Raw genomic sequence first — 17,429 nt, forward strand, 5'->3', positions numbered from 1 at the left:
GTGGAGTCATTAACATTCTAATTCTAATTTTAAAGACAAATTCTAATTTTTAAAGAATTACTTTCTTCAGCAAATTTTTGTTCCCCTTTTACCAATCTGTTAACTCTCTTATCACTGTCACTTTATGTATATTTTATCTTTACAAGTACAAAATCAATCATCAGAGTTTTACCTGAATATATAGATAGAGAATCGGCTCAACATTTTTGCCAGTGACATGCCTTCTATTTCCAACATAGCAATGCCTGTATGAAGACGAACTTCCTCCTCACTGGCATCTAGTTCAGTCTTTGGGAGAGAATCCTCATCAGTATAGTCAGGTATCATTAAAATAAGCATATTTACCATCCACTTAATCATGGCTATATGGAGTTCATTCACCTGTAGGAAGAAAAATATTATTTTAAAAGATTAGATTTCAGATGAACCATTTAAAATTTGTTAAAGTTATATTGCATTTAGGTGTTGAAGATGTATTTATCCTTGGGTCCTGACTTTAATGATGCTATGGTGCTTGGTGAAATTAAATCCAATATCTAGCTTCATCATAACATAGCTCTAGTCTCTTTTTCTCACTATAGCATATGATGCTTCTGTCTTCCTATCTCTAGGTTTGTTTAGGACATTGATAAAAGGCACTGTTCTACAGCCATTTAAAGAGGGCTGTTTTCTCAGAAGGAAGTGCAATGGAAGGTACATCAGCATAGTAGGGTATATTCTTTAAAAAACACTTGCTTGTGATGGAATACTACTGGGCTGTAAGAAATGATGAACAGGTTGATTTCAGAAAAACATGGAAAGACTTGCACGAAATAATGCAGAGTGAAATGTGCAGAACCAAGAGAACATCGCATACAGTAACAGTAATATTGTTCAAAGAATAACTGTGAACAATTAAGCTATTCTGAGCATCATAAACATTCATGTCAACTACAAAGGACCTATGAAGGAAGATGCTAGCCACTTCCAGATAAAGGACTGATAAACAGAAGTATGCAAGCATGCAGCGTATGAATACCTATACAATATATACATGTACATATATTTATATACATACACACACACACACACACATATATATATATATAAAATCAAATGGTGACTTTCTCAGGTGTGGGTGGGGAGAGAGGAAGGGAGACAGTTCAGAACTTAAAATGTAACAAAAAATAAAATTACATTAAAAGCAAAGACTAGGTCCCCAATTAAAATATATGATTTATAAAATTGAAACACAATTGTGCAGATAAGTGTCTCTTTTATATACTAGTGATTAAGCTTTATTTCACAGATAGAAAACTAAAGAATGTTAAAGTTGGAGAGCTAAAAAGAATTTTACATCTCAGGGCAGCTAGGTGGCACAGTGGATACAGCTCTGGCCTTGGAGTCAGGAGGACCTGAGGTCAAATCCAGCCTCAGACACATGACACTAGCTGTGTGACCCTGGGCAAGTCACTTGATCCCAATTGCCTCACCCAAAAATAAACAAACAAAAAAAAGAACTTTACATGTCATTTAATCAAACCCTTTCATTTTACAGGTGATAAAACTGAAACCGAGAGAGGTTAAGTAACTTGCCTATTCAATTTACCAAACCCTCATTAAGAGGCAGTATGGTGGAATGGTTTGAGCACTGGACTTGAAATTAGAAAGACTTGGATTCTAATCCTCTGTTTGGCTTTTAAAGCCTTTCACAATAACATCCCTTCCTACTTTTCCAGTCTCCTTATACCCTGCTTTCTTCCATACACCCCTACAATCCAGCAACACTTGCCTTCTTGCTGCTCTTTGGACATGACACTCCATCTTCCACCTGTGTGCCTTTTCTCCGGCTTTCCCCCATGCCTGGAATGCACTTGCTCATCATCTCTACCCACTGGCTTCCCTGGTTTTTTATGAGTTGGCTCAAATCCCACTTCCTCAGGAGGTCTTTCCTACCCCCATCCCCCTTCTGGGTGCCTTCTTTCTGTGGTTATTTTCCATCTCTACTATATATGTATCCTGTGTGTACACTGTCGTTTATGTGGTATCTCTCTCATTAGAACGTGAGCTCCTTGAGGGCAGGGACCGTTTTTTTAACCTTTCCTTGTATCTCTAGCACTTGATCTAGTGCTTGGCACAAAGCAAATTGTTGACTGATTGATTGAACCTGGTAACTGTGACCATGGTCAAGCCATTAACTCACCCTAAGCCTCAGTAATTAAGAACCTAAGTTATAGATAAAGGAGTTCCCACATTGATGGAATCACAAGTCTTTGGTACATTAGTGTATTATTAAGTATCTACTGTTTGCAGAGGCTAGTACCTAGGGAAATATGAAGTTTAGAGAAGGTCCCTGTGATCATAGACCATAGAGTGTACTAGGGGAACTTGATGTGTACACAGATAACTAGAATACCTAACCTCACATCACAAACATGTCAGAAAGGTGCAAAATCAAGCGCTATTTAAGATCCAAGGTTAGAGACTGGTGGATCATGGAGAAGGTGGCACTTGAACTTCTGAAGTATTGGTAAGAACTTAACAAGCAAAGGGGATATTCTAGGTACAGGGAACAGCACTGGAAAAAGCATGGAAGAAGAGGAGCACTGAATGTGATTAGGGGATGGAGAGTGGCCTAGTTTAATGGAATCTCTGAGAAGAATTATAAGAGATAAGCTAGAAACGTAGAGTAGTGATAGGCCATGGATGATTTTGAAGGCCAGGAAAAGAAGAATGAACTTGACTCATGAAGTACCAAGAAATCAGTGAAAGAGCAGAGGAGGTAAATGAATAGATCTATGCATAAAGAAGATTATTTTGGCAGCAGTCTATAATATGAATTAGAGGGTGGGGTCAAGATGAGATGGCCTCTTAAGAAGCTGTTGTAATAGTCTGTGCATGTGTTAATGAAGACCTGGACTACAATAGAAACAGAGAAGATGGAGGTCAGGGATGTGGCAGAGGTGGAAGTAACAAGATCTGGTCACTGATTGTCTACAGATTGGATATGAGAAACTACAGAGAAGAAAGAGGTGGCAATCATGGAAGACTGGGTGCCATTGACAAAAAGAGGGAAGTCAGAAGGAGAAACAGAGGAAAGGATAACAAATCCTTAAGCACTTGCTATGTGCCAGGCAAAAATGAAACAATCCCTCCCCTCAAAGAACTTACATTTTATTGAGGGCAATATCTGAATGGGATATAAAAGTAAAGAAAAGGCTCATTTAAAAAAATAGAATTGGGATGACTTAAGTATGTTAGGCAAATGGGAAGGAGTTGGTGGAGGAAAGACTGAAGATGCATGAGAAAAGGGGAATGATTGCTGAAGGCATGAGGGGAAAGAATCAAGAATGTAAATAAAAGAATTAGCATCAATGAGAAGTAAAGATTCTTTCCTTTTGTGCCTGGACAGAAGGATTGAGTAAATGATGATGGATACCAAGAAGTTTTGAAGAATGGGAAGCAGAAATGAAGGAGTTTATACTGGAGGCTATGTGACTGGCTGTAGGTAAGGGGGTGGGTGGTGGATGGGGACTGAAGGGCATTGAACAATCTTTGTGGAGGATGAACTTGGCTTTTGGTAATAATAGAATAGAAGGACTAGAAAGCAGTGAGGACCTTGTTGAGGTTATGCCTCATAAATTTGGAGTTGGTATAAACATCTCCATTTCATGACTTTTTCCAGTAATACTAAAGCAAGAAAAATCATACGGTAGAGTTTAGTAAGAATTAAGGATTGGTGGGTTAGATAAAGTGGGAAGGCAAGGGATTCTAGGGCAGTGGCTCATAAAACATTAATGTGGCTGACCATCTGATGAAGATTGGTCATGCAGCCAGGTTAATTCTGAGACAGACTGAGAGATTGGGCTAACGTACCAGAAGTCACAATGAGGTGAAGAGTAAATTTTGGGTGAGGGTGGGACAGGCAAAAGAAGGGGAAGTCATAATCACAGTGGAATTTCAGGGTCCAGCACGAGTCAACACTAGAATCCAAGTCTTTGTACTCTTAGGCCCATTCTCTTTCTATTCTACCATGCCAACTCTTCAGTTAATCTAGCCCTGCTCCCCCCAAAAAAAATTTGACCTGGGGAGTAGAAGAGTAAACAAAGACACCATTTTTTCATTTTTCTTCTTCTGTAGGATTACTCAGTACTAAGAATGATATATACCTTTACTGAAATAACATACTTATTTAGAGGAATTATTCATTAACCCTTATACCACCCTTATGAAATACTCAAGAACAGACATTATTTTCTCCCTTTGATAGAGCAAAGTAGTCAAATAGGTAGTGCTGTATGTCTGCTCTAAAGCTGAAACCAAAAGCCAAGAATTTGGAACTAGACAGGTAGACAGATCACTAGAATACATAACATCACAGTACAAATACGTCTGAAAGGTGCAGAAATGTGCTATTTAAGGTCCTCCAAACACCTCAAGTCCTTCATCTTACACAGAGAATACTTAGGATAAATACAATTGGAGAGAAAATGGCTATCAGGAATTATTTTTCACCAGCCAGTCCAATTTGACAATTTTTAAAAAGCATCTACCATACTTAAGGTACCCATGTTGGGAATTGAGTATAAAAGGATAAAATGAAAACAAAACAAAACAAAACAACTCCTGTTCTCACGGAGCTTACATCCTACTAAGAGGAGAGATCAACAGGAAAACATAAAATAGAAACATGGTAACCTGAGGATGGAATGAACACTAACAACCCTTGCAGGATACACAACTATATTCAGTGCAGGAGGTCCTCTGCATCCATCCCCTGTGACTGATGGTTTTGATCACTGCTGCACGTGCCAGCCCCTACTTCTTAGTCAGCAATGACCCCTTTTTTAAAACTTACCCTATTTATACTTTTAGTCTTTAGTTATTTTAGTCACAGTTACTTCCTATGCCAGCTTCCCAAGGTTCAACCCTCCCTTTAAATGAAGAAAAATAATTAAGCAAGAATACTCCATACTGTGAACACATCTAACAGTGCATATGATTCTCTTCCCTGGTTGTCTCCTTCCAGGCTCTCTGCAGAAAAAGGGAGATATGTTTCATTATCTGTTCTCTGCCTGTGTTACCTCAGACAAACTGAGACCTGGGAAAGACCTTAGCTTAAAAAGGCCAAGGTCTCCCACTGCATCCAGGGCATCTCCAGTTGTCCTGATCTCTATCTTGCCACTGGACCCAATCACTGTGGAGGAGAGAGGAGGCCGGTGACTTTTCACAGCCTTGCTTCACTTAAAACCAATTCATTTGCAAGTCAAGATATCACCTTCCCGATGTCATTGGTCTTCTTTGAGAATGAAGGGACAACAACAATCTATGAGTAGTAGTAGCTGCCCCACTGGGGATTCAACTGGCCAGTTCTAGCTGGACAATGCTGCTCGCTCCTTCCTTCCCTCCTTCCTTCCTTTTTTCCTTCCTTCTTTCCTTCTTCCCTTCCTTCTTCCTTCCCTCCCTCCCTTCCTTCCTTCTTCAACTCCTTCCTCTTCCTCCTCTTCCTCTTTCCACAGAGGGAATCATATTCTTAGCTGTGGGTGCTCTGCCAAAAGGAATATAAATTTTGATCACTGAAACCACACAGAAGATATCTTGGGGTTTACAGGCTAGATTTTTTTTTCTCTTCCCTACTTATTTATTCTGTCATTTAAAAAAAAAAACCAAACCCTGGGACAATTAATTCTTTTGCCCCATGTAGTTTCATTTATGATTTCTTGAAATACAGCACTAAAAAACCAGGCTTTGATAAAGCCCCATTGGGATTCAATTGGACCTACTTAACCATGCCTTCAACCCAAATCACTCTGGCTCTCACTGATTGGCCAACAACAGGTCCCAGCCCAAACCTCACTTGGTCGGTCATTGTTTGGATTTTGATGTTTTGTTCTGGCCAGAAAACATGAGGGTCTTCCCCTCCTAGACTGATTTTTGTAAGTAGGTAAAAAAGGCCATTTTTTGCCTCATTTGTTACCTAGCCTTAATCATTGAATGGGTGTTGCCTCAGACAAACTGAGACCTGAGAAAGACCTTAGCTTAAAAAAGGCCAAGGCTTCCCACTGCATCCTGCACCATCTCTAGTCATCCTGATCTTTATCTTGCCACTGGACTCAGATGGCTCTGGAGGAGGGAGTGAGGCTGATGACTTTGCACAGCCCTGCCTCACTTACATCCAATTCACTTGCAAGTCGAGACATCACCTTCCTGACGTCATTGGTCCTCTTTGAGAATGAAAAACAAACAACAACAATAACAAAGACAACAATTTTAAAAGTTACTCAAAACTGGTGGTCTTTTCACTGCAGTGCGGTAATCGCTGTGTATCTTGTTCTCATTCTTCTTATTTTACTCTGCATCAGATCATCCAAATCTCACCACAGCTAGGTGACACAGGGGTTAGAACGATCCTGGACTCAGAAAGACCTGAATTCAAATCCTGTTTTGGACATTAGCTAGTCAAATCACTAACCAGGCTGCTTCAGTTTCCTCATTTGTAAAATGGGCATGATAGCACCTACCTCCCAGGGTTAGTGTGAAAATAAAATAAAATGAGATAACATTTGTAAAGCATTTTGTAAAACTTAAAGCACTTTTCTAAGGGTTATTGTTATCACATATTTATGAATTTGTCATTTCTCACTGCATAGTAATATTCCATTATATTCATATATCATAGTTTTTAAGCCATTCCCAAGTATCTTTCTACCATAAAGATTATTATTAATATTGTGGTATGTAACGGACCTTTGCTTCTGTCTTTAACTTCCTTGGTTCATATGGAAAGTATTAAAATCACTGGGTTAAAACATACAGACAATTTAGTCACCTTTTTGATCTAATTCTAACTTGGGTATGGGCAGGTAGGTGGCAGAGGACAGAGTGCTGGGCCAGGAGTCACGAAGACTCATCTTCATGAGTTCAAATCAAGCCTCAGACACCAGCTGTGTGACCCTGGGCAAGTCACTTACCCCTCTTTGCCTCAGTTCCTCAACTGTAAAATGAGCTGGAGAAGGAAATGGCAAACCACTCCAGTATCTTTGCCAAGAAAACCCCAAATGAGGTCACAAAGAGTTGGGCATGATTGAAATGACTCAACAATTCCAAATTGTTATCCAGAAATGTTGAAACAATTTGCAACTTCACCAACAGTATATTACTATGCCTGTCTTAGCACAGTGCCTGGCACACAGTAGATACTTAACAAACATGAGCTGACTGTCTTTCTATAGCCCTTCCAATGTTGACAATGTTCCCATTTTGTCAGTTTGCCAATCTGTGGGGTACGAGATGAAACCTCAGACTTGTCTGGAATTTAAATTTCTCTTACTATTAATGGCCTGGAGTATGTTTCTAAATGGCCATTTGTACTTGGCCACATTAGTTGGGTGTTATGTATGTGTGCTGATTCCCTACAAAACTTAGATTTCAGACCCTTTTCAAATATACTTGATGCAAATATTTTCCATACTCTATAGTTACTCTATGGAAAAACTTTTAATTTTTTTTTTGTAATAAAAATTGTCTATTTTATCTTTTATGTGTCCTTTACCTCTTTCGGTCATGGTGGTGAGAGGTATGTCCTCTTATTCCAGTATTTTCATGATGTGTCCTTTTACATCTGGATCTTGTACTCATGCATGGATTGTTGTGATGTATGCATTACAATACTTAGTAATAGCTACCATTTATATGGTACATTAAGGCTTGCAAAGTTTTAGAAATATGATCTCGTTTGATCCTCACGACCCCAGGAGATAGGTACTATTATTATCCTCATTTTACAGATGAGGAAACTGAGGCAGACAGAGTTTAAGTGACACGCCCAGGTTCACACAGTAAGTGCCTGAGGCCTCCTTTGCTCTTTGGTTTATCTAAGTGCTGAATGTAAAATGCTAGGGTAAGGTGCTGGATAAATCTACTTTCTGCTTCCTAATTTTTGCTACAGTTCTTGTCTAAAAGGGAGTCCTTCCTCCCCCTCCCCACTTATGTTATTGGGTTAGCAAACATTGAGCTACTGTTTTTTATTATTTCTGGGTCTTTCTTATCTAGACTATTCTACTGATCAGTACATTTCTTTTCTTTTTTTAAAAATCAGTACCAAATACTTTTGATGACTACTGCTTTATAATGCAGTTTGAGATCTGGCATCCTTTCATTCATGCTTCCCCTCATTATTTCTCTTGAGATTCTAGACCTTCTGTTCCTACAAATGAATTTGTTGTTGTTTTTGTTTTATTGTTGTTTTTGTTTGTTGTTTTGTTTTGTGTTATTTTGTTTGTTGTTATTGTTATTGTTTTAGAAAAAAATAATATCCAAATATCCCCCTGCAATTTAATTGTTATAGCACTAAATTTGTAAATCAATTTGGTAGTATCGCTATTTTTTTATTTTGCACTGTCATATCGTAAACTGACTATTTGTCATCTTTTATTTATGTAGATAGTATTTCATAGTTGTGTTTATATAAATATCGCATGTGTCTAGATTGACTTCTAGATAGTTTGTATAGACTAACTCCCAGATACTTTACATATTTTGTATTTATTTTGAATCGAATGCTTCTCATTAGCATTTACTTCTGGTTAGTTCTACATAGAAATGCTGATGACTTTGTGAATTTATTTTTTAGCCTTCTACTTTGCTGAAGCTATTTAGCATCTCAATTAGTTGCTTTGCTGATTCTCTGGGATCTTCTCAGTACACCACCATGACTCCTGCAAATACACATAATTTTGTCTCCTCTTTGCTAAATGTTTATATCTTTAATTTATTTGCTATATATATAAATATAAATATACAAACATATATTATATATATAATAAATTTATGTAAATATAATAAATAAAATAAATATTTATATAAATAATAAATATATATAAATATATTTGCTATAGCCAGAATTTCTAGGATGTCAAATAATGAGCTACAATCAGGTAGTGAAATTCTCCAAATTAAATCATCAACAAACATTCTGACAGTTGGAGACTTCAATGCAAACGTGGGAAACAATGGGAATGGCAAGAAATATATGGAAAAGTCAGGTTCAGAAAAAAGGAATGAGAGAGTCCAAAGACTTGTAGATGACACAGAAGCCTCATGCTTTTATATTATGAACACTTCTCTTGAGAAAAGAATTGGTATGGGTTGAACATAACAAGCACCAAATAACACTACAAGAGAAAAAAGAAAGAAAAGAAACTGATTACATTTTGACAGAAACCAAACAACTTGTTATTGTTGTGGGAGTTAATCCCTGAGTCAAGTTATCAATGTAAAGTCAGACGACCAACTTGTCAGGGCAAAGATCAAAATTAGGTGGGTTTTTTTGTTTGTTTGTTTGTTTGTTTTTGGGGGCTAGGCAATGGGGTTAAGTGACTTGCCCAGGGTCACATAGCTAGTGCTCGTTATGTGTCTGAGGTCGGATTTGAACTCAGGTCCTCCTGACTCCAGGGCCAGTGCTCTATACACTGCAAAATTAGTTTAAAAAAAAAAGAAAGAAAGAAAAATAACGAAAGAAAGGTATGGTGTACAATTGAAGCAAGTTAATCCTGAACTATTTACACAAGTAATCAGCAATGAGACATTGGAAATGGGCTTTAGAAGTCCAGCTGCTGCAAATTTATTGCCACAAGACCCAAAAAAGCTCAGAAAGTGTTTAAATCAGCAAACATGCGACTTGGTTGTAAGGAGGAGAGAGATGGCAGCTAAGGATACTAGATAGAACAGAAACGCTTTTACAAAATCTTTTTTTAAGGATGATGGGCAGTCATGAATAGTATCATCTCATAATGCAGTGAAAAGCAGTGGAAGGTAAAGTAAGTTTAGGGAAAGCCTGGCAAGAGATCTAACTAAGAACACTCACCCCATACAGAAGGATGAATGTGCTAATCATGCCAGACGTTGTCTTCGCCAGACCACATCAACAGCATTGTGTTTAGCTCTGAGTATCACACTTTATAAGGGATATTGACAAGACCTGGGTGGGGAAGGGACTAGAAGATGCACCGGATGAGGATCAGTTGATTTAAGTGGGAATGCTTAGCCTGGAGAAGAGAAGACTTAAGGTAGATATTATAGAAGTCTTCGAGTATCTGAAAGGTTATTGTGTGAAAAAGGGATTAAACTTGCTCCAGAAAATAGAACTAGGACAAATTGGGTGTGGGGGGGGAGATTTTAAAGAAACAGGTTTCTTTTGGCAGTCGGGGTTAAGTGACTTGCCCAGGGTCACACAGAAGTCTGAGGCCAAATTCGAACTCAGGTCCTCCTGACTGCAGGGCCAGCGTTCTCTATCCATTGTGCCACCTAGCTTCCCCCAGCAGTTTTCAACATAAGGAAAACTTTAAAACTATGGCTGTCCGAAGATGAGTTCCCCATTACTGAAGGTCTCCAAATGGAGAATATATTGTATTGTACCTCATGTCGGGGACTAGGTGGTCTTCGGGGTCCTGTCTAACATTGTGAGTCTGCTACCCACTGCCACCCCATAGTGGTTCATCACCAAGTCAGTGTGGACTGAAATCCGAAGCCCTTCCAGTCAGCTTGGAACATGCATCAGTGGCAAATCATGTAGACCCTTTGGTTTCCCTGCTTTAATTTCTGAAGCCAGTACACTTCCAACCAAAGACGGAGGATCAATGTCTTATTTCAGAAACTGGAGTTTAGGTCTAATGGTCAAACCACTTGCTCACCAGCCCTCCGACAAAGAAACTGCGTAGCCTGGGCATTCTGTAGACTCCTACCCAGTCCCAGTTGGAAATGGTTGGGGATATTGTGCAGCAATAGCAATGGCATGTGTTTTCCTAAGGCCATTTATCCTCCCTACACATACCAGTTTTCTAGCTCTGCAGCTTTCTCAAGCTTATTCCCACAGAATCTAGGCATTGGGAGGGACTTCAAGCCCCATCTAGTCTGATCTGTACCTCAACAAGATGCCCCTCCACAACAACCACCAAAAGTGGTACTAGAGGGTTCCAAACTTGCTTGACCCACCACCCCCTTTTCAAAAAAATTACTCAGCACCCCCCTGGGGTTATGTTAGGTTAATCCTTATTTTTATTCAACGCCCCCCAATTGCACCAGAGACTACTACTGCCCCGTTGGACTGTTTGAGCGCCCCCTAGTGGGAGGTACCACTGTCTCGTGAGGCTGCCTCTTTGGGATGACCATTATAGTCAGTATTCCATATGTTATGTGGACTTGTAACAAATGACTGCATGTTAAGTGTTTGTAAAACATCACGACTATACAAGTTTAACTTATGAGTGAAATTATTTAGTTTCACTCATAAAATGTTCCATCATAATGAAGCCAACATTTGAGAGAAATGATCATCTTCTGTTGGTGAAGAGGTCAAGTTGGGCTGATATCTTAAGAAACTATAAGAAATAACAAAAAATGAAAGATGTTTGGGTAGTGTGCTCTACTGGTATTATATCCATGTCAGGAGAAAATGAGGAAGCCCTCTAGCTTGTTGGATGGATCCCCTGTGGGGAACTTGAGGGAAGGTACTAATGCTCATCACTTGGGTTGGGAAAGCCTGGCTGGGATGTGACCTGCATACTGCAAGGACTGTTGAAATCAATGAGATCATAGACCCATTGGAGTCAGAAACGATACTCATGTATTATCACATCTGTGTATACATCTTATCCTCCTACTAAACTGTAAGGTCCCAACAGACAGAAATCACGTCTCACCTGAACTCTGTATTCTTCCAATGTCCGATGCAATGCTCTGCACACAGAAGGACTTAAAAGGGAGTTGGCTTTGAAATGTTTGGTGGATTGAACTCATCTCCCAAAAAGGTCCATTTATTTGTTCTAGTTGTAACAGACCTCTGGGCATATCTCGGGACCTTCCGTTTTCACCTCATGTAACCATTTTGACCACATGCAATCAATTCCAAACATAGTCATGTCCACAATACCAGAGGAAGAGTAACATTCATGATACTGGACCTTTCGCAAGTAAAGAGTAAAGCTAAAAACATTTGTTGTAGGCTCTAGGACTTCCTTCCAGAAGAAATAGCACTATTCTAATTTTTAAAAATTCAAAGACAATAAGTTGAGGGGCTCCTACACCATTTCCCCCTTATCCCAGTGTTGCATAGTGGCAGGAGTCCTAGATCGGGAGTCAGAAGACCTGGGTTCAAATCCCAGTTCTGCTACATACTAGCCATGTTATATCGTGCCTTCCTGAAATTCAGTTTCTTCATCTATATAATGTAGCAAATGTGTGAATTGATAAGCCCTAAAATCCCTTCCCCTGGGCAGCTAGGTGGTGCAGTAGATAGAATGCTGGGCCTGGAGTCAGGATGAACCATCTTCCTGAGTTCGAATCTGGCCTGAGACACTTACTAGTTGTGTGATGTTGGGTACGTCACTTTAACCCTGTTTGCCTCAGTTTCCTTATCTGTAAAATGAGCTGGAGAAGGAAATGGGAAGCCACTCCAGTATCTTTGCCAAGAAAAGTCCAAGTGGGTCACAAAGAGTCAGACACGACTGAAATGAATGAACAACAAAAAAAATCTCTTCCAGCTACATAACATTCTGGGACTCAATGATCTTTTGCACAGGGTAAGCTATGTTTCACGGCACACTAGGGTGGGCTTTTCAACTCTCTGGGATGATTGATACATACTTGGTGATGAAGCTCACTGTTGTCCTTGTCCGTCCCATTAGACATGGTCAAAATCCATTGTTGCATCATATGAAACACATTAGTTTGGACTACCCTGATGGAAACATCAAGTAAATTTTAGAGAAGTGACTCGACTCTGAAAATATATAGCTAAGCATGAGCTAAAAGCTGAACAGTTTGTTTGACCAGGTCTGTATAATTCCAAGCAGAGTGATGAGTTGACTCTTTTCTTGTGACTTTAGGCCACATAGACCAAAATCTTGAGTTGCTTGGTCTGGTCACTCACACCCTATCCAATCACTAGACAGCCACCAGCAGTTGTCAGTGCTTCACTTTGACCTATATAGATCTATCTTTTTAATGTTGGTTATCTACTATAAGAAGTATCTTCCTTATACACAACCATTTTTAATCTAATGTATTACTTTCTAAATAAAAACTGAGGAGATGATACAGAAAATCTCCACAAAATGAAAACTCCTAAATCTGGCACCAAACGCATTCCATTCTGTCTTACCTTACTGGAGTCTTATTCCCATTCTAGCAAAACTATACTACTCCCCCATTTCCTACTGTAAAGGGGTTCAGGCAAGTTCTCCAATCACCTTGATGAGCTCATAGGTTGGTGAACCATTGTTTGGGACCTTCAACTGTCCATGATTCTACGTATGGAGTATGGAGGTAACCACCTGCACCTTGGTAAGACAACAACAAATAACTTCCATTTAAGTCCCAGTGATTGGGGCTGCTCTGAGATAAATTCCTTGACCCAGACTCTTGAGAGGATGGACTCTGTTGGCAAGAGCCACCCACTGTGCTGCATATAATGAAAATGGGCAAACCATTTTTGGCATTTTTCAGAAAGATCCTCCATGGAGCTAAGAGCAGACCTAAGTACTAGGTCTTTGGGGCGGGGGGAGGGGGGGAGTTGAGTAAGGGGCAGGAGGGGCTGTGCATGTACATACACAGTTCCATCCCCTAACCCCAGGAGCTATTAATGGCTGCCTTAGGAGCAGATATACATGCAAACTGAATGTGCTCTCCCATAGCATTCTAAGCACAGGAAACTACCTGTGAATGCAATTTTCTAGACCAAGAGATGGCAACAGCTGGAACAATGGCGGGGCATCCTGGAAAAGCACATGGAAACTGTATGTGTTCGCCCACTACTGAGAGACTTCATGGACAATGTTCCTGAATCAAAACCCCTTTTGTGTGCTGGGGGAGGGAGGGAGTAGATTTTGCTTTCCTGGGTAGTATTATTCTTAAATCTAGACTTTTGGTTAGAGAAGACAGATTTATTGGAGATTGCCTCAAGCGTAACCATAAGGTCAAGAGTTCAGAGATCTAGCCTTCTTAGAAATAAAAGTGGAAGTTCCTGAGCAATGTGTTCCTGATCACCCAATAAGAGGTTCAAATCATGATGTGGGAGAGCAGAATATCAGTACTTCACTCTCTATATTTGCCATTAGTTATTTGGACAATGGTGGTCATATGGGAAGGTGGGTGCCTTCCCCTAGCACCAAAGTGTGCTTCCATTCTGAGAGGAAACCACATTTAAAACCACAACGTTCACTATGAGTGTGTAAAGACTGGGTAGGACCCTATGGGAGAAAGAGAGAGATCTACCAAAACATCAGTTTACCCCAACGGAAATCCTAAGGTAAGTCGCCTCCTGAGGGAGGTAGAAATAGGATGCTGTTGAGTCTGGAAGTTCCTATTGAGAAATGGAACCCAAATGGAGATAAGGATAATTGTTCTTGGTTGTTTAAGGGCTATTGAGAATCTGTCTATTGTTTATGGGCTTCTTTGAGTCCTTTACATCTTATTTTTGTGCGAGATAAAATAAAGGCTATCCTGTGTCTGATATGCATTTTTTTCTTTGAGTACTTATATAGGAGCTGGGCTGCTGATTACTCACATTTGTGAAAGCTCTATTCAGAGATTTCCAAGAGTAAACTCTAGATGAGGCTATAACCAGCCAAAGAGAAAAACTGACTTTTTAAGGAAACTCCCAAGATGATATTCAGTTCACGTGAGCCCAGATTTTGGTTGAATGCTGGGTCATGGATTAAATAGCCCTTTGCTTAAGCTTTGCCCTAAGCTTGGAATGTCCTCCCCTTCTCCCATCTTTACTAACTGAAATTCTACCTGTATCCCAGGGCCCTGCTCAACTGCTAGTTCCTCTAGGAAGCTTATCTTGATCTATTTCCAACACTCAGGAATGACTCTTTCCCCTTGGAATTTGTACAATACTTGCTTTGTACCTCTTTAAACACTTACCATGTTATTCCTTAAATATTTATCATATGTTATTTCACATTCTAGTTCTTTGTGTACATGTTGTCTCCTCACAGTAGAATGTAAGGGCATGAACTCTTTTTGATTTTTCTTTATATCTCCAGGATTTAACATAGTCCCTGGACCATGGTAAGTATTTAAGAAATGTTTGTTAAGTTATTGTTTTGTATTTATGTCATGACCCCTTAGTAAACTATAAGCTCCATGAAAGCAGAGACTATCTTGTTCAATTGTTGAACCTCCTCAGTACCTAGCTCAGTATCTGCCCACGGTGGGCTCTTAATTAATGTTTATTGAAACTGTTTAAGTTGAAGGCAGAATTAAGGCAAAAGAGTTTTCACTTACGGGACATAATTACTCCTTATCTGCTCTTCAGTCAATGGGATAACACCAATAATGCCTAACATCCCATCCAGTAACTGGAGTAATTCAGGAATTCTCCCATAAAGCGCCCTCCAGTCCCCCTGAGTCATTGAAGAAATTGGGTGGTTACTTTCCATCTTGTGTATCCACATTTCAAAAGCAGAATTTAAGCTTAGAAAAAACTTGTTATAACCTAAGAATAAAGATAGAAAAAAGCATTAAGTGGGATTGTTAGAATTTTTCTCCACAATAAAAAAATGGGTTTTTATAAAGCATGTGGATGATTTAATACTAAATAATCCTTTTTGCACTGCTTAGCCATTTGGTAATTTCTCAATACATCAGTTTTTAGTCTGATTTCTTTGAATTCTTAGCTAAGAACCAGATACAATGAGTCATTGCCAATTATGTTACTTCATACTCAAATACTCAAAATGATCTTTGATCTGTTAAAATCTCTCCAATGATGCAGATTGCAATTTCTCCATGACTGCCCATTCTATGCAACTCTGGTCCATATCCTTCCATAAATTCACTCCATCAGGTTCACCCACCGTGCTATGGTCCTTCTTCACTTTCTCCTGACATCACAAGAATACTAGCGAAGCACACGGACTGCCCACCAGTTAATGGTCATACTCAACCCCTGACCAGTCCATCTTCTTCAGTCATACATTTTCAGGATGACATCATTTACTCTGATTTTTGCTCATGGTTAATTTGTTATGTATTTCAGCCTACTTACACCTATTATCATGTCTTTTTCCATCATCCTTTGAGTGATACTCATTTTTAATTCTTTGAAGACTCAAGAATTCCCATGACTCAACCATAAAGTAATACTGCTAGAATGCTGGTATTTTTTAAATGCACCTTTTTTCAAGGAGAAGTTTGGGGTCATGAAGGAAGTTTGCAATTTGCCAAAGGGCAATACAGCCTCATGTATCTACAATTTAATTTTGGGCCCAACTTCCCCATTTGCGATGCCTGTTTGGTTGGTGGCTGTTCTTTATTCTCAAAGAGGACCCAAATGACATCACTATGCTAGAGTCACGTTTTAGTGTGTTTGACTGTGGCTGATCAGACCAAGATGAGCTTAGAATGCTCTTCCACAGATAGGGCACCAATAGTCCATGTGAACATTTGGGGTGGATTCTCTAAATGTGCGCACCTTGCATTTCCTTTGAGCCATTTCAATTCTGCTTTGCTTATAGAACACAGCATCTTCTCTGATGAGGGCGTGCCATGCTGAGCTGTCCTGTGCCAGTGTCTCCTATGTCACACAATCAATTCCAGAATTCTTAAGAGAGACCTTGAGAGTGTCCCTGTATCACCTCTTCTGACCACCATGTGAACGCTTGCCCTGTGTGAGTTCTCCATAAAACAGTCTTTCAAGCAAGCATACATTTTGCATTTGAACAACGTGGCCAGCCCATAGGAGTTGCACTCTCTGAAGTAGAGTTTGAATGTTTGGCAGTTTAGTTCAAAAAAGGACCTCAGTGTCTGGTATCTTATCCTGCCAGTGATCTTCGGAATCTTCCTAAAACAATTCAAATGGAAGCAATTCAGTTTCTGGTATACTGTCCAGGTTTCACAGGCATACAGCAATGAAGTCAGCAAAATGGCTCTATAGACCTTCAATTTGGTAGTCATTCTAATACCTCTTCTCCCTCATACTTTCCTTCAGAGCCTTCCAAACACTGAGCTAGCTCCAGCAATGCATGCATAAACTTCATTATCAATGTGTACATTCCTGGAAAGTACACACTACCAAGGTAAGTGAACTTATATATACAAATGTGTAAGTATGTATATGTTACATTATATATATGTGTGTGTATGTACATATACATATACATATACATATACATATACATATACATATACATATACATATACATATACATATACATATACATATACATATACATATACATATACATATACATATACATATACATATACATATACATATATTATATGATGAGTTCTATAAGTTGTTCATCAAACTGCCTTGTCATAATCTGGATAATAGGTGGCATCCTCCATTCATCGGGGTTTTTCTGTGTGAATAGTTAGGTCAGACTCTGTTGAGTGGTTTCAGATTTCTTCCAGGAGATGCCACAAGTTCTAGGGCTTGAAAA

General features: G+C 39.3%; 1 protein-coding gene across 2 annotated transcripts in view; it reads right to left on the minus strand.

Annotated features, from left to right (window-relative positions):
* Positions 1-17,429, minus strand: part of AXDND1 (axonemal dynein light chain domain containing 1) — a 116,323-nt gene that overhangs the window by 35,083 nt on the left and 63,811 nt on the right. For both annotated transcript variants that reach the window (XM_020984330.2, XM_020984327.2), the window contains exons 17-19: positions 15,268-15,478; positions 12,622-12,715; positions 173-381 (exon numbers count right to left, since the gene is read on the minus strand). In XM_020984330.2, coding sequence (XP_020839989.1) covers positions 173-381; positions 12,622-12,715; positions 15,268-15,478 — 514 coding nt within the window. The remainder of the gene's footprint in view (positions 1-172; positions 382-12,621; positions 12,716-15,267; positions 15,479-17,429) is intronic.

Source organism: Phascolarctos cinereus, unplaced genomic scaffold, assembly GCF_003287225.1.
Source record: "Phascolarctos cinereus isolate Bilbo 61053 unplaced genomic scaffold, phaCin_HiC Scaffold_5;HRSCAF=322, whole genome shotgun sequence".
In the NCBI taxonomy this organism is placed as follows: Eukaryota; Metazoa; Chordata; class Mammalia; order Diprotodontia; family Phascolarctidae; genus Phascolarctos; species Phascolarctos cinereus.